Source organism: Arvicanthis niloticus, chromosome 2 (genome assembly GCF_011762505.2).
Source record: "Arvicanthis niloticus isolate mArvNil1 chromosome 2, mArvNil1.pat.X, whole genome shotgun sequence".
Lineage (NCBI taxonomy): Eukaryota > Metazoa > Chordata > Mammalia > Rodentia > Muridae > Arvicanthis > Arvicanthis niloticus.
This window is the reverse complement of record NC_047659.1, coordinates 67,237,635-67,255,945: the sequence shown is the minus strand read 5'-3', so window position 1 is coordinate 67,255,945 and position 18,311 is coordinate 67,237,635. Positions and strand designations below refer to the sequence as shown.

General features: G+C 46.5%; 1 protein-coding gene across 1 annotated transcript in view; it reads left to right on the top strand.

Annotated features, from left to right (window-relative positions):
- Positions 1-18,311, top strand: part of Ext2 (exostosin glycosyltransferase 2) — a 126,064-nt gene that overhangs the window by 97,826 nt on the left and 9,927 nt on the right. The window contains exon 11 of the mRNA XM_034495017.2: positions 16,964-17,107. Within this exon, the coding sequence (XP_034350908.1) occupies positions 16,964-17,107 (144 nt within the window). The remainder of the gene's footprint in view (positions 1-16,963; positions 17,108-18,311) is intronic.

The window sequence follows — 18,311 nt, the reverse complement described above, 5'->3', positions numbered from 1 at the left end:
CCTTCTTGCTTTTGCTTTGCTCCGCTGTCTTGTGTTTGTTTTGATAGATTATATAAATGTACAGTAGCTTATAGAACATGGGATGTGTCCCTTTTATTCTTGATTTGGTCATTTCTTTCCTTCTCTCTTCAACACCTCTCTCCTCGGCCCACAGAGTCTTGAGCTGTAGCCTAAGCTATCCCCAAGCTCATGTTGCTGCCACCTCTGCCTCCTGATTGCTGGATTGCAGGTATGCTTTCGGGGTCAGGTTAGATCTGCTGTCATGGTTCTTTCAGAGAATTGGCTTGGCTTGTTGAGCTTTCTGATGTTTTGGTTTGCGCTAGTCACCACTCTGCATTAGTAAATTTGAATCACTGGGGTTTTTTCTAGTTTTGTTTTGTTTTTTTTTTCTTAATAGCATAAGTCATTGGTTTTACTATTGATATTTTATATATATGCACTGAAATTTCCTCTTTGATCGCTCCATCAGGTATATTCTGAAGTTTTTTTATTGGTGTGTATCTGCGTGTGTGTGTGTGTGTGTGTGTGTGTGTGTGTGTGTGTGTGTGTGTAAAGAGTAATATCTGGAGCAACCATGTGACACATGGATCAGCAGCACATTAACTAGATGTTGAGAAGGGTGCCCTGGTTCTGTTATTAGAAACAGCAGACTGAGGTCACCCAGGGCCTGCTTTGTTCACTGTCCTGACAGTGCCTCTGCTCAGGTGTCGCATGCAGGCCCAGGCCCCAAAGTTGTACTGTTTTCACAAGTGATTGGGCACGCTGAGGCAGTGCACGCCAAAGAGCTAGAAGGCTTGATTGGCACAGATCACTGTAAAGGAACCTTCACACCGTGCTTATGGGTTATAGGACAGAGACTACAGGCAAGCTCACAGAACACACACTTCCCAAAGACATGAGAATGATTCACAGAGGTGAATGGTGGGGGCAGTCTCCTGTATTAGCTTGGAAACCAAGTGAGAACTCTGTTGTTTGTTTCTAAGAGGAAGTTTGTAGAGCCCTGTGGTGCTCAGCCTGGCCTTTGCTGAATCTTAGCATGACTAGGTGATGTAAAACACAAATGAGGCTGCTCACACCAGGTGATGTAAAACACAGAGGAGGTTGCTCACACCAGGTGATGTAAAACACAGAGGAGGCTGCTCACACCAGGTGATGTAAAACACAGAGGAGGTTGCTCACACCAGGTGTGACCCAGCCCTGACCTCATAGCTGATCAGGTGACAGGCTCTGTATGTCGTGTGTTAGCTTTTCTAGTTATGCTCAGAAGAAACATACTGAGAATATGAAGGGACCTCAGAGACCAACCACCCTCTTCCTCCAAGCTTTGCTGCCAAGGACCTGGAGAGCTGCAGAGAGGTCAGTTTACACCTTTAAGACCAACTGCGTAACATTTGTGGTACAGAGGAAAAAGGTCTGGAGCATGAGGCTGGGCCAGTTTTCCTTCCAGTCCTGTGACCTGAGTGCACAAACATTTGGATCCAGTGCTAGAAATAATCATTTCCTTGGAAGAAAGCATGGGTTATTTGCCTGTCTCGGTGGGGGTCACTTTCCCTCTTGGAAGGCAAAGGACCCTGGGAAACTTTCCTTCTCCAACCCTGCAGTCAGGAGCTAGGAATGATCGTCTCCGGCCCTGCGTGTTTCTGACTTGTTTGACAAGCTCTAGTGAGCTACCAGATGGGAGATTCTTTTCAGCCTGGGATAATTTATTTATCTGTTTATGTATTTTACCAGGAAAGTATCTATTCAGTTCTTGCTACTCATTTGCGAGCGACTCCTTGGGGAACAGTAGCAGTGTATAATGTTACTTGGATGTTTGATATTTTCCCCCATAGTCCGTCTGCTTTTATTTCAGACACTAAAAAGCAGGGAAATAAAAAGCAACTTATTCCTACTCCCTTCCCCCGTCTCTAAGAGACAGTTTAAAACATGTGGTTGAAAATGAGCCGTGGAGACTTGGCTGAGTGTACAGACCTGTGGATTTATTTTTCCTTTCATACTTTGATCCACATTTCCAACCATAAAAAATTATTAGTGGCACTTAAGTGTTGGACATTTTTCACCTGAGAGGTGAAATGCTCTTGGCTAATGATGTTGGCTATAAATACAGAGTTAGGGCTTCATGCAGGAGTGGGAAGGAACAGAGCAGCTGTGTGCTGTCAGGCACGGGTGCTGACGCCCAGCACCCGTAGGTGGCAGAGGCTGCTCAAGCCTCTCGGTGCTAATAAATTGTGAGAACTTATTTATATTTTTTTTTTCACAGCTGCCCAAGGTAATGGCAACTATATATTTTCAAAAGCTCCTGGAGGACAGCAAGCTGTCATGGCTTGTCCCATTCTTTTCTCAAAGCTCCTTCCCCACTTGGGTCTTCCTGATGTAGGAGTCATCTAGAGGAAGGTTCTACAGTGAGAGTGAGTGTGGGCCGTGGGCGGAGGGGGGGGCGAGCAGCTTTGTTAACAGTGGACATTAGATAGTAGGCAGCCAGAGGGTCATCTGAGGGAGGGAGGGAGGAGGGAGGGAGAGAGGAGGGAGGGAGAGAGGGAGAGATGGACAGACTCTAAGCCTAATTGAAGCGTCTCCTGGGAGGTGTGTGTTAAAAGAAGTTGATCCCAGGATAAATTTGTGGTGACAGAGACTGGAGACAGGAAAACAAGTGAGACCCAGGTGGTGAAAGTCTGGAGACTGAGTGTTGGAATGATCGGAGAGCCCAGGAGAACAGGGCCCGCTTGCCCAGAGTGTGGATTTAATGAATGATGAGGGACTTGGCTAATTGAATTCATCAGAGGTGGTATGACAATGACATTTATATTTTAAACAAAATTAGTAAAATGCAGCCAGCTATATGTGCATCCAGGGACAGCAGGCAAGAGGGTACAATCTGCAGTTCTAAATAGTTGGGGTTTTTCCTCTCATCATAATGGCTACAGAAGGTAACAGTCCACCTAAAATTAGATTCCATTTTCAGTGCCTTCAAAAGTGAAGCAATAATGTAAAAGATAAACATGATCCCCCTATACTGGTGCTGATTCACCCAGAGTGTTGGCCGTCCAGGGAGGTCTGGGAGCAAATGAGTGCAAAGTGAGTCTCATGCGGCCTCTGCCTCCTGATTGGGAAGTAACTGTTTGCCTTCCTAGGAATCCCAATCCTAGTCTGGAGACATGTCCAGCCAGGCTTGTTGGCGATCCAGGGGACTCTATAAAAAGTATTCTTTATGGTACATCCTACTGTGGGCTGTGGGTAGGCTCGGCCTTTGAGTTATCTAGGGTCCTGCAAAACTCAACTTTTATGTAGCTGAGACAAATACAGAGGGATCCATGGAGGAAATGAAGCCGAGGTTGTTTCTTCTCAGCTGGATGTGACAGTCATCATCAGGAAATAGTGGCTGTGGTGACCCTCAGATACCTTGTCCCATGCTCATAGCAGTGAGTTACACAGAACAGTGAAGCTACTAGCAGTCTGTGGAGGTGATGAGGATGCCAGCACTCCTTATGGAGGAGTAGGGAGTCACAAGATGCTCCCCTGAGATTGAGGTCACTACTCCCTGTCCCAGTTGCCATGGCCTTGGGTAGGAGGTGGGAGGTTGACTGGGTGGGTGGGACTTTCCAGCACTGCAGCTATTAGTGAGTTGTTCATGCTCCAATAAGTAACCCCAAACAACTCCCCAAGACACCCTTGACAGAAGATTTAGTCTGTCAGCCAAATAGGTGGGCTAGAACACTTGGGTGAGTAGACCTTTCTTTTCTGTCTCCCAAGGAACTCACACAAGACATGCACCACAGTTGTTGAATAATCTGGGTGCTGGAGACATCACAGACTTTGGTGAGAATCAGCACCTCAGATTTCCAGGCCTTGGCTCTTGGCAACCTCAGATTCCTAGGCTTTTTCTGGGCCTGGTCAGCAGTGACTGGTTGGATTGAGAATTGTCTCCAGTTATCTTCATGTTGAAGGTAGACCATTACAAGAGCCCACATGGCTTCTTTTCCTGAGTCTGGACATAGCATCAATACTATATTATAAAAGACATATGTCTGCCTGTTTGAATATCTGTCTTGTTGCCTCTGATTGTTACTTTTCTTAAATGTCCTAAGAGTTGCTCTCACCATCCTTTTGTCTTCAGCAGACAGAATGGCCAAGTGGTACCCCGTGAGGGACCTCACTTCCCCAGGCAGACATGGAAAGACAGTGGTCAGAGGCAGGATCTGTCCTGTCCACAGTATCTCCAGCTCCTGGGTGCAGCCTGCAGACATGTTCACTCTGTCCAGCTTGCCTTGATTTACATCTGCATGAGATAGGAGGGAAAAGAGCTGCCAGGGCTGTGAGCACTGCTGAGAGAACATCCAGAGACAAGCCAGGAGCCAAGGATGCTGAGAGGCACTGTGGTGTGGCCTGACCTTGCCAAGCCCTTGTGAAGCACCCAGGCCCCACTGGAGAAAAAGCCAAACAAAAATATTAAGCAAAGGAAATGGAATATAAATGCTGAACATTGAAATAACAGCCAACCATTTGGAAAAGCACCCAGATGGGAATTCTAGTAAAGTGGCGCTGTCTTCCCACTGAGCAGATGAAAGCAAGTTCAGAATGTGTTTACATAACCATTAATGAAACAGCATTGGAGGACTGTCCCTATCCCAAGGAAGAGGGCCCATGCTTGTACTGCAGGTCTCCCTGTCCAAGGTGTCTCCTCCCTACACACTCATAACGGAGGCAGGTTAGTGAATGCTAGACAGGGCTGGGGAGGCAGCTCTGGCCCTTTCCTGGGCAGCCCTGGGCCTCAACAACTCAGGCTCACAGTGTGGGAAGGCCATTTTTACGTATTGCGAGTGTGATGCTTGAACAAACACCCCTATCCCATTGAGCAGAAGCTATCTGCAGTGATACACAACCCTAAGCAGCATATTCTAGTCTGAGAGTTATTGTCTCGGATCTGCCCATTGTCTCATTGAGATTAATCACAGAGAACTCTGGCACTTCTAGAATTCAGAGTTTGAGACTCTGGTTGCGGTTTCCAGGTGGGAGGGACTTCTCTTCCAGGGCAATTTGTCTGCCTTGATTGTGACAGAGATGCTAATCCCAGGTGCTCAGGCAGGATGTGGTGTAGGGACAGGGGAGGTAAAAACGACAGCACTAAGGCCCTGAGCTGCCCAGCTCCCCATGAGAGCAGTGTCTGGAGCTCCCAGGTAAACTACATGGGTCTTCCCAAACATGAGACCATGCCTTTCATTGTCAGAGCACACAGCTGTAGCCTGCCAAGTTCTGGATCTAAGACAGGCTTGTGATCCCTGTCACACCATGTACAGTATGAAGGGAGGGAGAAAATGCTGAAAGGCTCAAGGCCTCTGCCCTTGAAGATGCCCAAACTGGGGGATGAATCTCTAGAAAGCAGGATGAGCTCGTCAACCTGAGATGCACAGCCTACTTCTCAGATCATTTCTTGCTGCCTGGAAGTTGGTGCCTAGGGTTCTCATTAATCATGGCTGCTGTGTATTTGCTACTGTCTGCTGGCTGGTTTAGATCAAAACTTGGCAACCTTTAAAAGTAGTTCTTCTTGGTTCCCCAGTAGCCTCTGGGTTGGGCTAAAGATATGAGGGTTTGGGCGGAGGTCATAATCACACGTTGACACTCAGCCCTTGGAAGGGAAAGAAGAGGCCACCGCTCACAACTAGAACCACCAACCAAGTGTGCAGCAGAGATGCCGAGCTTGCCGATAAACCACCCTTGGTGGTAGTGTGGTCCTTTCAGCAGGGAGTGTGTCACCTCTTTCAGCGGCTTTCTGCCTAGACTCTTGGCTCAGTGGTTATACAGTAAATACTTGCAGACTGACTGGAGTTAAGGTTTAGACATTGAATTGACACCCTGTGAGTAGAATTATAAAGAACTATTAGAGTAATGTGTCCCCATAATCCCTGTGCAGTTGAGTGCTGGTTCTACCTACCAGCCAGTAAACAAATGGCAGAGAGGAATTTTGTGCTGTTCTTGCTTGACTGTGAGCAGTGGGGATTTATCCTAACTTTGTAATTAAACTTCCCTCCTGTAGAATGAAGCCTTCAACACTTCTTCATGTCTGCTTCTTTGTCCCCACTCCACAAATCCCCTTTCTACCCTGGTAACTCCCTCAGCCCTTTCCCTGAATCCTCACTTCCTAGTGGGCCTACCACTTGGTTTCCCCTGAAAGTGAAAACCTTGTGTCCATTTGAGACATGCCTTATTTTATACCCTCTCCCTGAAGTATGGGACCCTCCAAGATACACCTGAGACAGGCTGGCTCTTGACAGAAGGTACTAGTGCAGTTCCAGGAAGAGGCAGGGTCTTTCAAAGACAGTTCTGCAAAGTCGAGGCCTCCACAAGCAAGGGTTTGACTTAAACTTTATACCCTCTACAGAATTAGCCAAAAGCAAATTGCATACTTAATGTAAAGCACAGCACTGGGTTTGGGGGTGGGGGACCAGAGTGAGACTTGAGGAGTTTGAGAGGAGTCCTGAGCTGGACAACAAAAGGTTAGTTCATAAAAGGACAAAGTGGTAAATTGGGCCTTTTCAAAATAAAATATTTTGCTCCTTAAAAGACATTGTAAAGAAGATGAAAAGACAAGCTACAGACCAGAGAAAATATTTGTAAACCACATGTCCAACAAAGAAGTAAACACATCAGACATACAAAGACTCTTCAGAAGTAAGCAGTAAAATCCCAGCTATCCAGCCAGAAAGAGGAGGGCACGGACAGACTTCCCACCAAGGATTCACAGGCAGCAGCAATTGGAAGAGACACAACACTTAGCCTGCAGGACAATGCACAGGAAACGCGGTGGCACACACAACACACCCTCCAAAAGGTCTGCCCTCACAAAACAGCAACAACAGAGGCTGGAGGAATGGCTCAGTGGGTAAAGTGTTCACTGTAAAAGTGTGAAGACCTGAGATCGATCCCAGCACCTATATAAAAGCTGGGTACACACTTTTAATCCCAGAGCTGGAGAAGCAGAGGCAGGAAGATCCCTGGAGCTCTTTGGCTCAGCAGTTTGCAAGTGTCATTTCTTCCTCTGCATGCAAAAAAGAAGGCACTCATCAGCTTTGACATCGTTCCTAATGCAAAGTGGTGAGAGTCACCCCAGCAGCTGCTGGAGGCAGCAGAGCTCACTCACTTCTGCACAGAGCTCAGGCCTCCCTGATCCACAGTCACTGAGACTGAGCCTCACCAAAGCCAGGTCAGAATTATGAAGCCTCAGTAACAGTCCACTGAGTTAAAGCAGTCTGCCTGTCCTCTCTTTGCAGGACTTAGGAAACAGCCATTTGCCTGCTCATCATGTTTGGTTTTTTTTGTTTTTTTTTGTTTTTTTTTTAACTTTATTGAATAGTCTTCTAAAACCAGACCAAGAAATAGTGTAACTACACCCGAGGCTCCAGAAAAAAAGAAAAAAAAAAAATGGAGGTGGATGGATGGGGATGGGGTAGTAGTCTTAAGGGCACAGAACTAGCTTGAGCACACCTTCATCCTGACCTTCCTCCCAGCCCCTCACTTGCACCCTTCTCCCCTCCCCTATTGTCTCTCAGGAAAGATTCATTGCCTCATGAAGAATAGTCAGGCTGAATCTTTCATTCAGCTGCTCTGGTCTTGTGCTTCTTCCTCTGTCCTAGAATCTGAGGTTCCAGGAGGCACTCAGATGTGCTGTGGAAACACACTGGCTTGCGCACAGCTGACGGGGCTTCTCTTTGTGCCACGCGCATGTAGCTGCTGGCTCTAAATGGAAACCACACTCACAGTGAAGCTTCTGCTTTAGAAAGATCAGTGCTGATGGGGGCAGAAGGCCAGTCATATCCCCCCCGACACCTGATGTCCCCAGTCATGTCCTCACTACCCACTACCTCCAGTCATGTCTCCTCCCTCACTGCCCCAACCTTGCTCTGCTGTCCACCTGAATGAGCTGTGGGCATAGTAGCTCTCATGATACCCATCAGGACACACAGGCTGAAGAGCACTGGCACTCTGAGTAGTGTAGCCTAGCCTCAATCTGGCTGCCATGTTTCACAGGTTGAAGGACTGAGCTCAGGGGTGTGGTGTACTTCTTAGAATGCTGGGAAGCATAGGACTGTATGCACAGGCTGCTTTAGCACTTTGGACCCACGTAGGCTCAACCTACCCATGTAGCCTTGGAAGGCATTCCTCCACAGGTCAGGTTTTTCATCTGTGGAAAGAACATTTGAGTAGCTGGAGGAATGACCTCTCCCTTCCAGATGATCTTGAGGGCTACAGATCCTGGAGACAATTTGAATGGGGTCTTATAGTTCCAGTCACCCAGTCTGAGACTTCTCACACCATAGGTGATCAGGTACAGATTCAAGAATAAGGCAGGTGTCTCAGGGCTACCTGTTTCAGAAATGCTTTCCCAGTGGTGGCCAACATTAGAAGATGGAAGGGCACACAATCCTATGTCTGCTGTAACTAAGCACAGCCCACCCCTGGGCCTGAAGAAGCCATTCAAAACAAGTACACATCATGTACCCAATACCAAAGCCCTACCCTCCAGGCAGACTGGGACAGATGAGAGCGCTGCCAAAATTCTGGAGGTGCTTCTAGTTTTCCTGCTTGGTTGATTTTAAACAGAACTCTGCTATGGCTTGAAAGAGCAGACTGAGGTGATCTCTCAGGTTGATTGTGAAGTACACTGTGTGTGTGCAGGTGTATATCAATGCTAGTTGGCATTAGGAAGCTCTAGGTGACGATGTCTGGGCTCCCCTATCTGGTCAGCATTCAGTTGTGCCCTTGGTATGAACCAAGGCTCTCAGCTTTTTAAAAAGCCGTCTCTTGGCAAACTGCCATCTGCTGGTGTAATGCAGAGCCTGAGCTAAGAGAGAGAATCTTTTGCCCCCTTTGCACTTCACCTCAGGAAGGTGGGTTTGGGGCCTAGAGAGAAGGCCTGGTGGGGAAGCACACTAGCCAAAGTCACCATGCCAGTGTGAGGAACCAAGTTAGATTCCACATAAAAAGCAAGGTGGGACTATACACATGTCCATAATCCTAGCACTAGTGGAGGGGCAGAAACAGGGTTGTTGGGGCCACCAACAACCACCACCAGCCTAGCTCCAGGTTCAGTGAATATACCCAATATTCTGGCTTCCATATGTGCATTCAGGAATGGACACACATACACACACAGAGAGACAGACAGAGAGGGACAGAGACAGGGAGAGACAGAGACAGAGAGAGAGAGAGAGAGAGAGAGAGAGAGAGAGAGAGAGAGAGAGAGAGAGAGAATCCTGTAACTGTCATCTTAATGGAGGCCAGCCAGCTACCGCCTCCACATCTGGGCAGCATACAGGACGCAGCCTGAAGGGAAGAGACCACTCATTAAAGATCTTTGCATGTTGCTGACTGTTTTCAACTCTGCCTTGGCTCACCCAAGCATGGGACCACAGGGTTTGAGCTAGTTCATAGAGTAGTGTGCCACTATGATTCTTAGCAGTTGACACAACTGAGAAGTTTTAGGCAAGGAAAACCATGAACCCATTGCCCAGTGGGGCACCCCTTGGAACCATGCGCATGTGCATGCACACTTGCCTGTTACCTGTGCCACTTCCACCAGGGTTACTGGCACACACCATCTGTGGCTTCCCTTACCTCATCTCCCTGCACTTTGGTCTCAGTCATCCTGGAACTTGTGTCATCCCTATAGTCCAGTGTCAGTATGGAACTGTGCCTGTAGAAGGGGAGACTGACAGCCACTTGGAGAGTGCCTGTTTTGCTGTTGGTGTCAGGATTGCACCTCCAGATGAACACCACATGTGACTGCATATTTCCTCTCCTTCCTCTGATTCCTGAGGTTGATTATACACCCCAGACTGGCTCAGAAGGTAGCACACATCCTGTCTTCAGAGTCATTTATGGGCTGGCCTAAGATATGTGGCACTTAACACAGTTCACTGCTGGGAGCCAGTCTGTGAGAACTGTACAGCCTGAAACAGATCACAGTGGATGGGTTCATTCCTAGAAACAAGTCTTTGGAGAGTAGGGAACATAGATCTTTGCCCTAAAAGGACATTGGTGCTCACCTAATCCTGACGACAAACAGGAACCAGCCATGGTGACTGGTCCAGGGGTCTGGGTGGCCATGTGCTCCCATGCAGTATCTGTAGATGGAAGGGTCTGGTTAGGCTGCCTCGTGAGATCGAAACAAAGATAGAACTGCTTCTACTTAACCCTTCGAGAAGCCACAGAAGAGACCTGGTGACTTATTGGTTTGAGGAGGTGTTTGTTTTGTTTTAAAGAAAGTAGAAAGTAGCCCAGGTAATTGCATCTGTGAGTCCTGAGAACAGAAAATCCCTCTGAGTAGTGGGAGGTCTTTGGGGGTGAAGAGCATGGAAGGAGCAGCTGTGCGAGGACTCTGAATCTGTATTCTATCTGTATTCAGATAGAAACCAGAACAGTACACACGTTGGCCCTCAGGGCTATCCCGGTAAATATCCACCAGGGTGCTCGTTAGAAGGCCTGTGGCTGGACTGGAGTGGGAACTAGAGTAAGGTAGGTGGGTCTCAGAGACAAATGGACAAGCTCTGATCCTAAAGGAGAGGCATGGGATTGGAGCAGGGCGCTTAGCAAGGAGGGCTTGGAGTGGGCACTGTTGCTCTACCATGTTCATAATCAGCTTGCTACACTGGCCAGTTAGTGAGAGCCTCCTGTCTGCTTCCCTCTGTTGATCCCATAGTCAGCTGCGAGTTATAGATGAAGTGACAAGGATGGCATCTTGATTGGATCCAGCTGCCTGGGATAAGTCATGGACAGAGGGGCCCAGAAAAGACAGAGCTCAGGAAAGGCTCCAAAGGAACCCAAGACGTGGGACACCTCTGGTGCCTTTTAGCACACTGTAGTGTGGCAGTCTGTGACTCGGTGATGTGGATCAAGTCCTGGAGAGAAGGCTGGTAGGCGACTTCAGCCAGCAGGGAGAATCCCATACTGAAATCTTAACAGTGTTTGACCCTGAAACTGAGCAGATAATAGTAACAGTAATAATAATAAGGAGATGATAATGCTGATGGGTGGTGGCTGCAGGTGGGGGCGGGGCTTAGAAAGAAGGCGGGGACTTGCCTTCGGTGTACAGCAGTATTAATCCCAAGTCAACAGGAAAGGCAGCTGCCATCTCCAGCCACACAGGCAGAGTTGGACATATCCCTGAGTCTTGCCATTCCAGCTGCTTAACTGTATGTGCTGGGGCCTTCAGATGCACTGGTGTCCACTGAGGCAGGTTAGCCGGTAAGGTGCTATGACTTGTGTATGCTGAGGAAAAGTAGTCTGTCCTGGCCCACAGACAGAAGTTATGGCTTACACACTGTTCCTATCCTGCCTCTATAAATCCATAGTAGCTATAATAGCATCATAGTATTTTAATCTGCTGAAAAACACACTTCACAGGAGAGAGCACACAGCAGCAGCCCACATGGCCTGGGAACCGTCTGCCACGGATTCACTTGTCGGCAGCTATCCTGTTGTCTGTAGCTCATTAGCTCCATTGGTGACAACATGGAGTCAATGAGGGCAAGGCAGTGAGTACTCTGCTAGGTACACCAATGTCACACAAGGGTAAGCTCTCTTTATGACTCCCAGGCCAGGCCCACAATGCAGGTTAGATGTTCCATAAAATCTAGAGATGATGGAAGAAACAGTGTAATGACTCGGCAAGCATCCCTAGAAGAAGTATCCTGCTTCTGGAAAGGCAGTTTGCAACATGTGACTTGGTGTGGGAGACTGCTCCTGTGCCTCTCACACGTGGGACCCTCAAGTTTGTCACTGACACTAACCAACCAGTGGAGTGTGCTATGCAATGTAAGCCTCTTTCTGTGGTTGTGTGCACTGTTATAGCTATGATGACTTCTCAGCCCCTTGTGCCCCCAGCAGTGAGTGTGGAGTGCCATGGTGTGCACGGTGCTGTGCGTTAGGCTCGGATACCACAGTAAGAGTCTCCATCTTATCCAGTGCAAGACAGACGTCAATAATAACTAAAGTGATAGCTCAAGTGAAATGTTGATAAAGAGAAGCAGGGGGCTGCAAGTATGTGACAGAGGGATGCTGGCTGCAGGTAACATTTGTCTGATATCTGAAGCTAAGAAGGCCTGTTGAGGGAGCCAATGCTTCAGCAGAGGCACCTTCAGAAGCTAGGAAAATGCGCCAGAAGACACAACACATGCAAAGGGCTTGGGGTCCAGTCATGATCAGAGACCACGAAGACGAGCGTGGTTAAATGTGTCGTGGGAGTGGTCCTTAACAAGCAGATGACTTGCTATTATTTTTTGTTTGTTTTAGATATCAAATGTTCCTTAAAAATTTCCAGGAAATGTTAGGGGTTGAGATGTGTCTCTTCATAAAGCATGTGCTCAAGTTCTGACCCTCACTACCTCAGAGTATGCCTTTATTTATAACAGTGGGCTTTTCAGAGACAACCAAGTTAAGATGAGGCCACCAGGGTGGGCCTGCCTGTTGAGTGGAATCCATGCATCATAGCAACTCTAGACAGACTTGAGTGAGGGGACTTGTCCCATTTAAGTGAGGGACTGGGCTGATGTATCTTTTGACCAAGGAAAGACTAAGGAACTGATAACCAAGTACCAGAGGCCAGGGAAAGGCAGGGAAGGGTCTTTGCTAGCAGGTGGCAGTGGGACATGGCCCTGACAAACCTTGATTCAGGCTTCTAGTTGCCCGAACTTGAGTAGTTTCTGATCCAAGCCCCCAGTGTATGGTTCTCTTATGAGAGCCCAGGTAGCTTCAAAGGAGAGAAGCAGCTGCCCACACCCTGTCTGTGTCCTAGAGAATGATATCTACATATTCTCCTTAGATTCAGTGTTGTTGCACAGTGGGGAACCTGCTTGTCACTCTGAAATATGATCACATATAGCTTCTATAGATAAACACATAATGAAAATATTTATGAAGCAATAGGACCAAGCCTACTGGCTGAATTATGCAGAATGCTTGTAGGACTTTGGTCCGGTTAGAGATGCTGGGCAAGTTATGGTTTGGAAGGACAAGAGGTGCAGCATGGGGATGAAGAGGTGGCTGCCATGGGATCTGGTTGGAGATCCAGAAAGTGGCAGAGGTGGCAGTTAGAGGTGGCCTGAAGTAGAGCCAGCAGGACTTTGTAATGGATCCAGAAAAGAGAACAAAGGCTGCCTGGGCATGGGCACTTGAAGGGCAAGTGGGCTACCTAGGCAAAGAAGCTTCAGGGGCTCTTTCTGGGCAAGGGTTTCTGTTCTGGCCATTGTTGGTGTTAATGTTTCCTGTAAACAGCATCCTAGATAGGCTATACCAGTGACAAACTGAAGGAACCCTTCTACCCAAGCCCAGCTCAGTGAACTAATGATTTTATTGGGCTTACTTACAGGAGCATGAGTGACCCCAAAAAACTGCATTGCAGAAAAGTCCCAACCCAGCATGCGTGACCATTTCCAAAAAGCAGTATTAAGGTGACATCCCCTCAGCCACCCTTCCACCTCCCATATGCAGCAGCACCTCCTGAAGCCACATGCAGCCCGAAAAGGATTGCATACAGCTGGGAGGGGCATACAGGAGATAGATAGGCAGTGGCTGGAACCTCTGGGGAAGAGCTGCTGACCTTCCCAGGCCCAGACTCTGTGGAAGAACTTCAACTTGAAAGGTCTGATGGTAAGGGGCTGGTGCTGGCAACCACAGCTGTTCAGATCACAAGGTAGTGGGCATGTCTTGCTCAGAGTACAGCACTGCACAGCATGTTAGGGAGAGACCTTTGTTTACCCAGTCGGGGAAACCAAAAAAAAGGTTGGGCATCTCAGCAGCTAGGATGAGATAAGATTCCCTAAAGAGAGTGTCTGAGAAAATGAGGCCTTTGAGGGTGCTGTCTTTCAGACTCCTGCTGAAGGTTGAGCCAGCTGAGGAACATCATGTGGGACAGGCAGCAAAACTGTCCCTGCCTATTGGGCCTTTTAGAATATGTAGAGTAGGAATTGGGGAAGTGGTATATACTTAGCTTTAAAAAAAAAAAAAAAAAAAAAAAAAAGGCCTTTTATTACATTTTAATGTATTCATTGCTGGTGTGGTGTGGGCGTGCCATGGTACTCGTGTTGAGGTCAGAACAACCTGCCAGAGTTGTCTCTCTCCTTCCACCATGTGAGTCCTCAGGATGAACGCAGGTCACCAGGCTTGGCGGAAGGCACCTTTAGTCACTGAACCATCTCACTTGGTTCCGAGTGTACTTGTTAGTGTGGCTGTGTGCACACAGTGTGCAGGTGTAGTGTCCTCAGTCAACATTGGTGTCTTCCCTTGATTGATTCCCACCTTAATTTTTTTTAAATTTTTTTATTAGATATTTTATTTACACTTCAGATGCCATCCCCTTTCCCCATTCCCCCACCCCTTAGAAAACCCCTATCCCATGTCCCCTTTTCCTTTTTGCATTTATACATTGTTTTAAAATAATGTTAATTATAAGCGTTATAAGTTTGGAATTGTTCAATCAGAGGTGTAACCCACTGACCAACCTAGATATAACAACTATCTTTGACTGGTGGAGATACATGAATATCTGCCTCCCTGTCTCCCCCCTCTTTCTCTCTTTCATCACCTAGCTTCTCCTCTCCTTCTTCTTCTCCTCTTCTTACTCCTTTTCTTCCTCTCAGTACTCCTCCTACACATCACCCTTCCTGTTAAAATGAAACTTTTCTCTCAAAATACAATTAGAGCATAATTATGCCAATTTGTACCAGTGAGGTACAAGATAGTCCTAATACCCCGTCCATCCTTTTGTTAACTAACCAGCACCTCTGTCATCTATCCTAACTAAAACATTTAGTTCTGAACCTGGCTTTAGGATGAATGTCAGCTGACGACCATCCACTCAAGTCTTTTCTCTTACTGTAGATAGCTATAAGTTTTCAACCCCATCAGAAATCCAGAATGACTGAGTTAACTATAATTGTGGGAAGCACAAAGCATAGCTTCTAAAACTTAGCCAATTTATAGAGACCTCTGAACACCTGAAAAGCCCCTATACTACTGAACGTTGGAGCATCAAATCTTCAGCCTTCTGGCCCAGAATCATCTGACAGACCTTGGTGATGCAGGATTATTAAGGACTGATTACTCTGTCTAGGCAGACATAATCAGTCAACTATTCTGCATGTGTGTCCTTTTCTGGACAGTAATTTGTCTGTAGATGGAGAGAGGCAATTCTTGCCTAGTGGCTGTTACCTCACAACTGGAGTAACTCCAAGGATGCTCAATTTTTTCTTAGAATCCACGACAGGAAGCTGTCAGGAGCAGACAGGTCTCTAATCAATATGAACATTAATATATAAATATATGTAGCGTCAGTTCTATGGACTTCTGATGTTTTGAAAACCAACTATCCATGTAAGGTAACCTGGACTGTTGTCTGTTCACTCCTCTCAGCTATTTCTAAATAAAATATGGAAAACACCCTAACAATAAACTCAAAGCCATGAATTTGCTATAGTCCCTTAACTCATAGGTTAACCGTCCCAAATCAGTTAAAAACGTTAAAAAAGGGCTGGGTCTAGGCATTCTATTCCTAAATGTGTTATACAGGCACAATGCCCATGAGCGTATCAATATTCATCTCATTTTTATATTAATAAGAGGCTCGTACCAATGAAAACCTTAAATTTGAGGTCAAAGTAAATTTTGTACCATTTAAGAAATTATAACTTCATCTTGATAATAATTATACAGATTTCTACCAATAGGTTATGGCTATGCAATAAGTCCTAGCTAATCCCCCCTGTTCCAACAAAACCACTACTTGTCCCTAGAAAGACAGACCATTATTAACCACATTAGTCCCCAAGCTCAGGGAATAGGGGCGCTGACTCTTCTTTAACTTCTTCAAGCTGATTAAGGGCGTTGAGATTTTAGAAGAGGGGTGGGGGGAAGAGTAAGTTGATAAGCCTCTGATGCTGTGTCTTCACTGAATCCAGATGGAATTCCAGGACATCAGAGGTTTGGGCAGGTCTGCTCAGTATGCTTGCTTGATGAGTAGATACACCAAGGCTGTGTATTCTGCAATATACAATTCTCAGAACAAGTTTTAGTATCAAGAGAAAAAAAAAATTTCCCACCCCCAGGGGGCTGACATTTTTTTTAAAGATGTTAGTTCTGTACAACCAATTTTAACAAGCGGGGAAAAAAAAGTCTTCAGAACTAACATCCACCTTAATTTTTTAAGAAAGGTTTTTCTCACTGAGCCCGAAGCTCATTGGTTTACCTAGCCTGGCTGGCCAAATGGCTTCAGAGGTCTGCCTGTCACTGCCTCCTCTGCTGTGACTAGATGGGGACACTATGTACCTGCTTTTTCCCTACATAGGTTTTAGAGATCTCAAGAACCCTAAACTCAAGATCCTGGTGTGTTCATGGCAGGTACTTGAGCAACTGAGCCAACCCTCAGCTCCCTCCTTGCTTCTGAAGGTCAAGCTAAATGACAGGAAACACATGGGAGAAAGTACCAGACATGCCTCATGAATATCTAGTGCACTGTGTTCTCTTCATCCAGAGTATCAACTCTGAGGACCTTCCCAAATATAGAACTCAGTTGTTCTAGAATGCTCCAGGGCATAGGGTCGTGAAGCACTGGTTCTCAGAACACACAGGGAGCTGCCACCCCCACCAGACTTCACTCAGAGTTCACACTCTGAAAGATTCATTCTATTTATCAAACAGCTGAGTCTAGTTTTCTAAATGTGTGTTGTGCAAAGGGGGACAAGGCAGCCAGTTTCCTATGTAGCTGGCCTAGGCAATACTCAGCAAGCCCTTCTTCCTTCCACAAGGCTTGAAATGATGTTCTAGAAGAAATCAGAATCCTCTGTCTCTGAACACTGGTGAAATACTAGCACCTGCCAGTGGAGTCCTCAGAAGCCTGTCCTGACCCCAGAGGTCTGGGAGCCTCAGCACCTATGTCCAAGCTGGGGATGGCTCATTGGTGTGCTTCTTTCCCTAGGTCTGGCGGGAATTTCCTGACCGGCTGGTGGGCTACCCAGGCCGCCTGCATCTCTGGGACCACGAGATGAACAAGTGGAAGTATGAGTCCGAGTGGACCAATGAGGTGTCCATGGTGCTCACGGGTGCAGCCTTCTATCACAAGGTGAGCGTGTGGGCACAGTGGGCAAGCATGCGGCGCCTGTTTGATTCACTTGTTTAATTTCTGGGGCCTTCACCGGGAAGCCATGTTGTATGGTACTCCTTGTAAATATGGAAGTACCAAAAATCTCTATCAGCAAGGTAAGGAGAAGCCGCTTCTTGTGCCACTGAGAGGGAGCGTGGTTGTGAGATGCTTTTCTGGCCTTTTGTTTTCTGTGCACACATACACACAGATGGTTGTACATGTTCTCTTCTGCCGACTGTCTCATTATTACAAGTGTTTCCTCATACCATTCCTTTCTTCAAAAACTGTTACTTTGTAGCATAATTGGTAATAAGCCACTGTGTTAATGTTTCTTAAATTATATATATAAGTATTTCTCTACCATTGGGTATTTAATTTTTGTCATTTCAGAGAATGCTAATATCTAACACTTAAGTAGTAGTTTATATACTTTTTATAAGGATTGTGCTTGTGGCCATTATGATAGGTTCCTAAAGGCAAAATTACAACAGAGAGAGCAATTCCCTGGGTTTTTTTTTTTTTTTTTTTGATTCCTATATTGCCAGTGCTAACAAGACATATAACTGACTGCCTTGCCTTCCTTTACATAACGGTTCATCTAGAAAATTAAACTTAGCTGTTTTGATGAATAGAATGAATCTTACTATATAAATGCTGACCAGTTTCTGATACGGTGACAGTTGCCATGTGTGTTCTGAGACTCAGCACTTCATGGGTTTGGCTTATGTTAAGATTTTCCTCTTTGAGGTCTAGGCCAGCCTGATCTACAGAGTTAGTTCCAAAACAGCCAGGGCTACACAGAAAAACCCTGTCTCATAAAACAAAAAGAACAAATAAACAAAAATATGTGCTTTCATTATGTTTAGTTATGCAGATACAAGGGAAGAGGGCTGTGTGCATGTGAGTGCAGCGCCCAGGTGTACTGGATCCCTGAGCTGGAGTTACAGGCAGTTGTGAGCCACACTGTGGGTGCTGAGAACTGAACCTGAGTCCTCTGCAAGAGCAGTACTTGCGTTTAACTCTCGTCCCTTGACTGTTTTTTAGGACAAGGTTGGGGACTATGTTTTTGGTTTTAGAGTATGCAGCCCAGCTCTGGCATTCTCCCTAGAAGCAAAGGGTTTAATTAAAAAGAGCAATTCGTGTCGTCAGCAGTGGTAGAGCTAATGTTCAGAGCTCTGTAGAG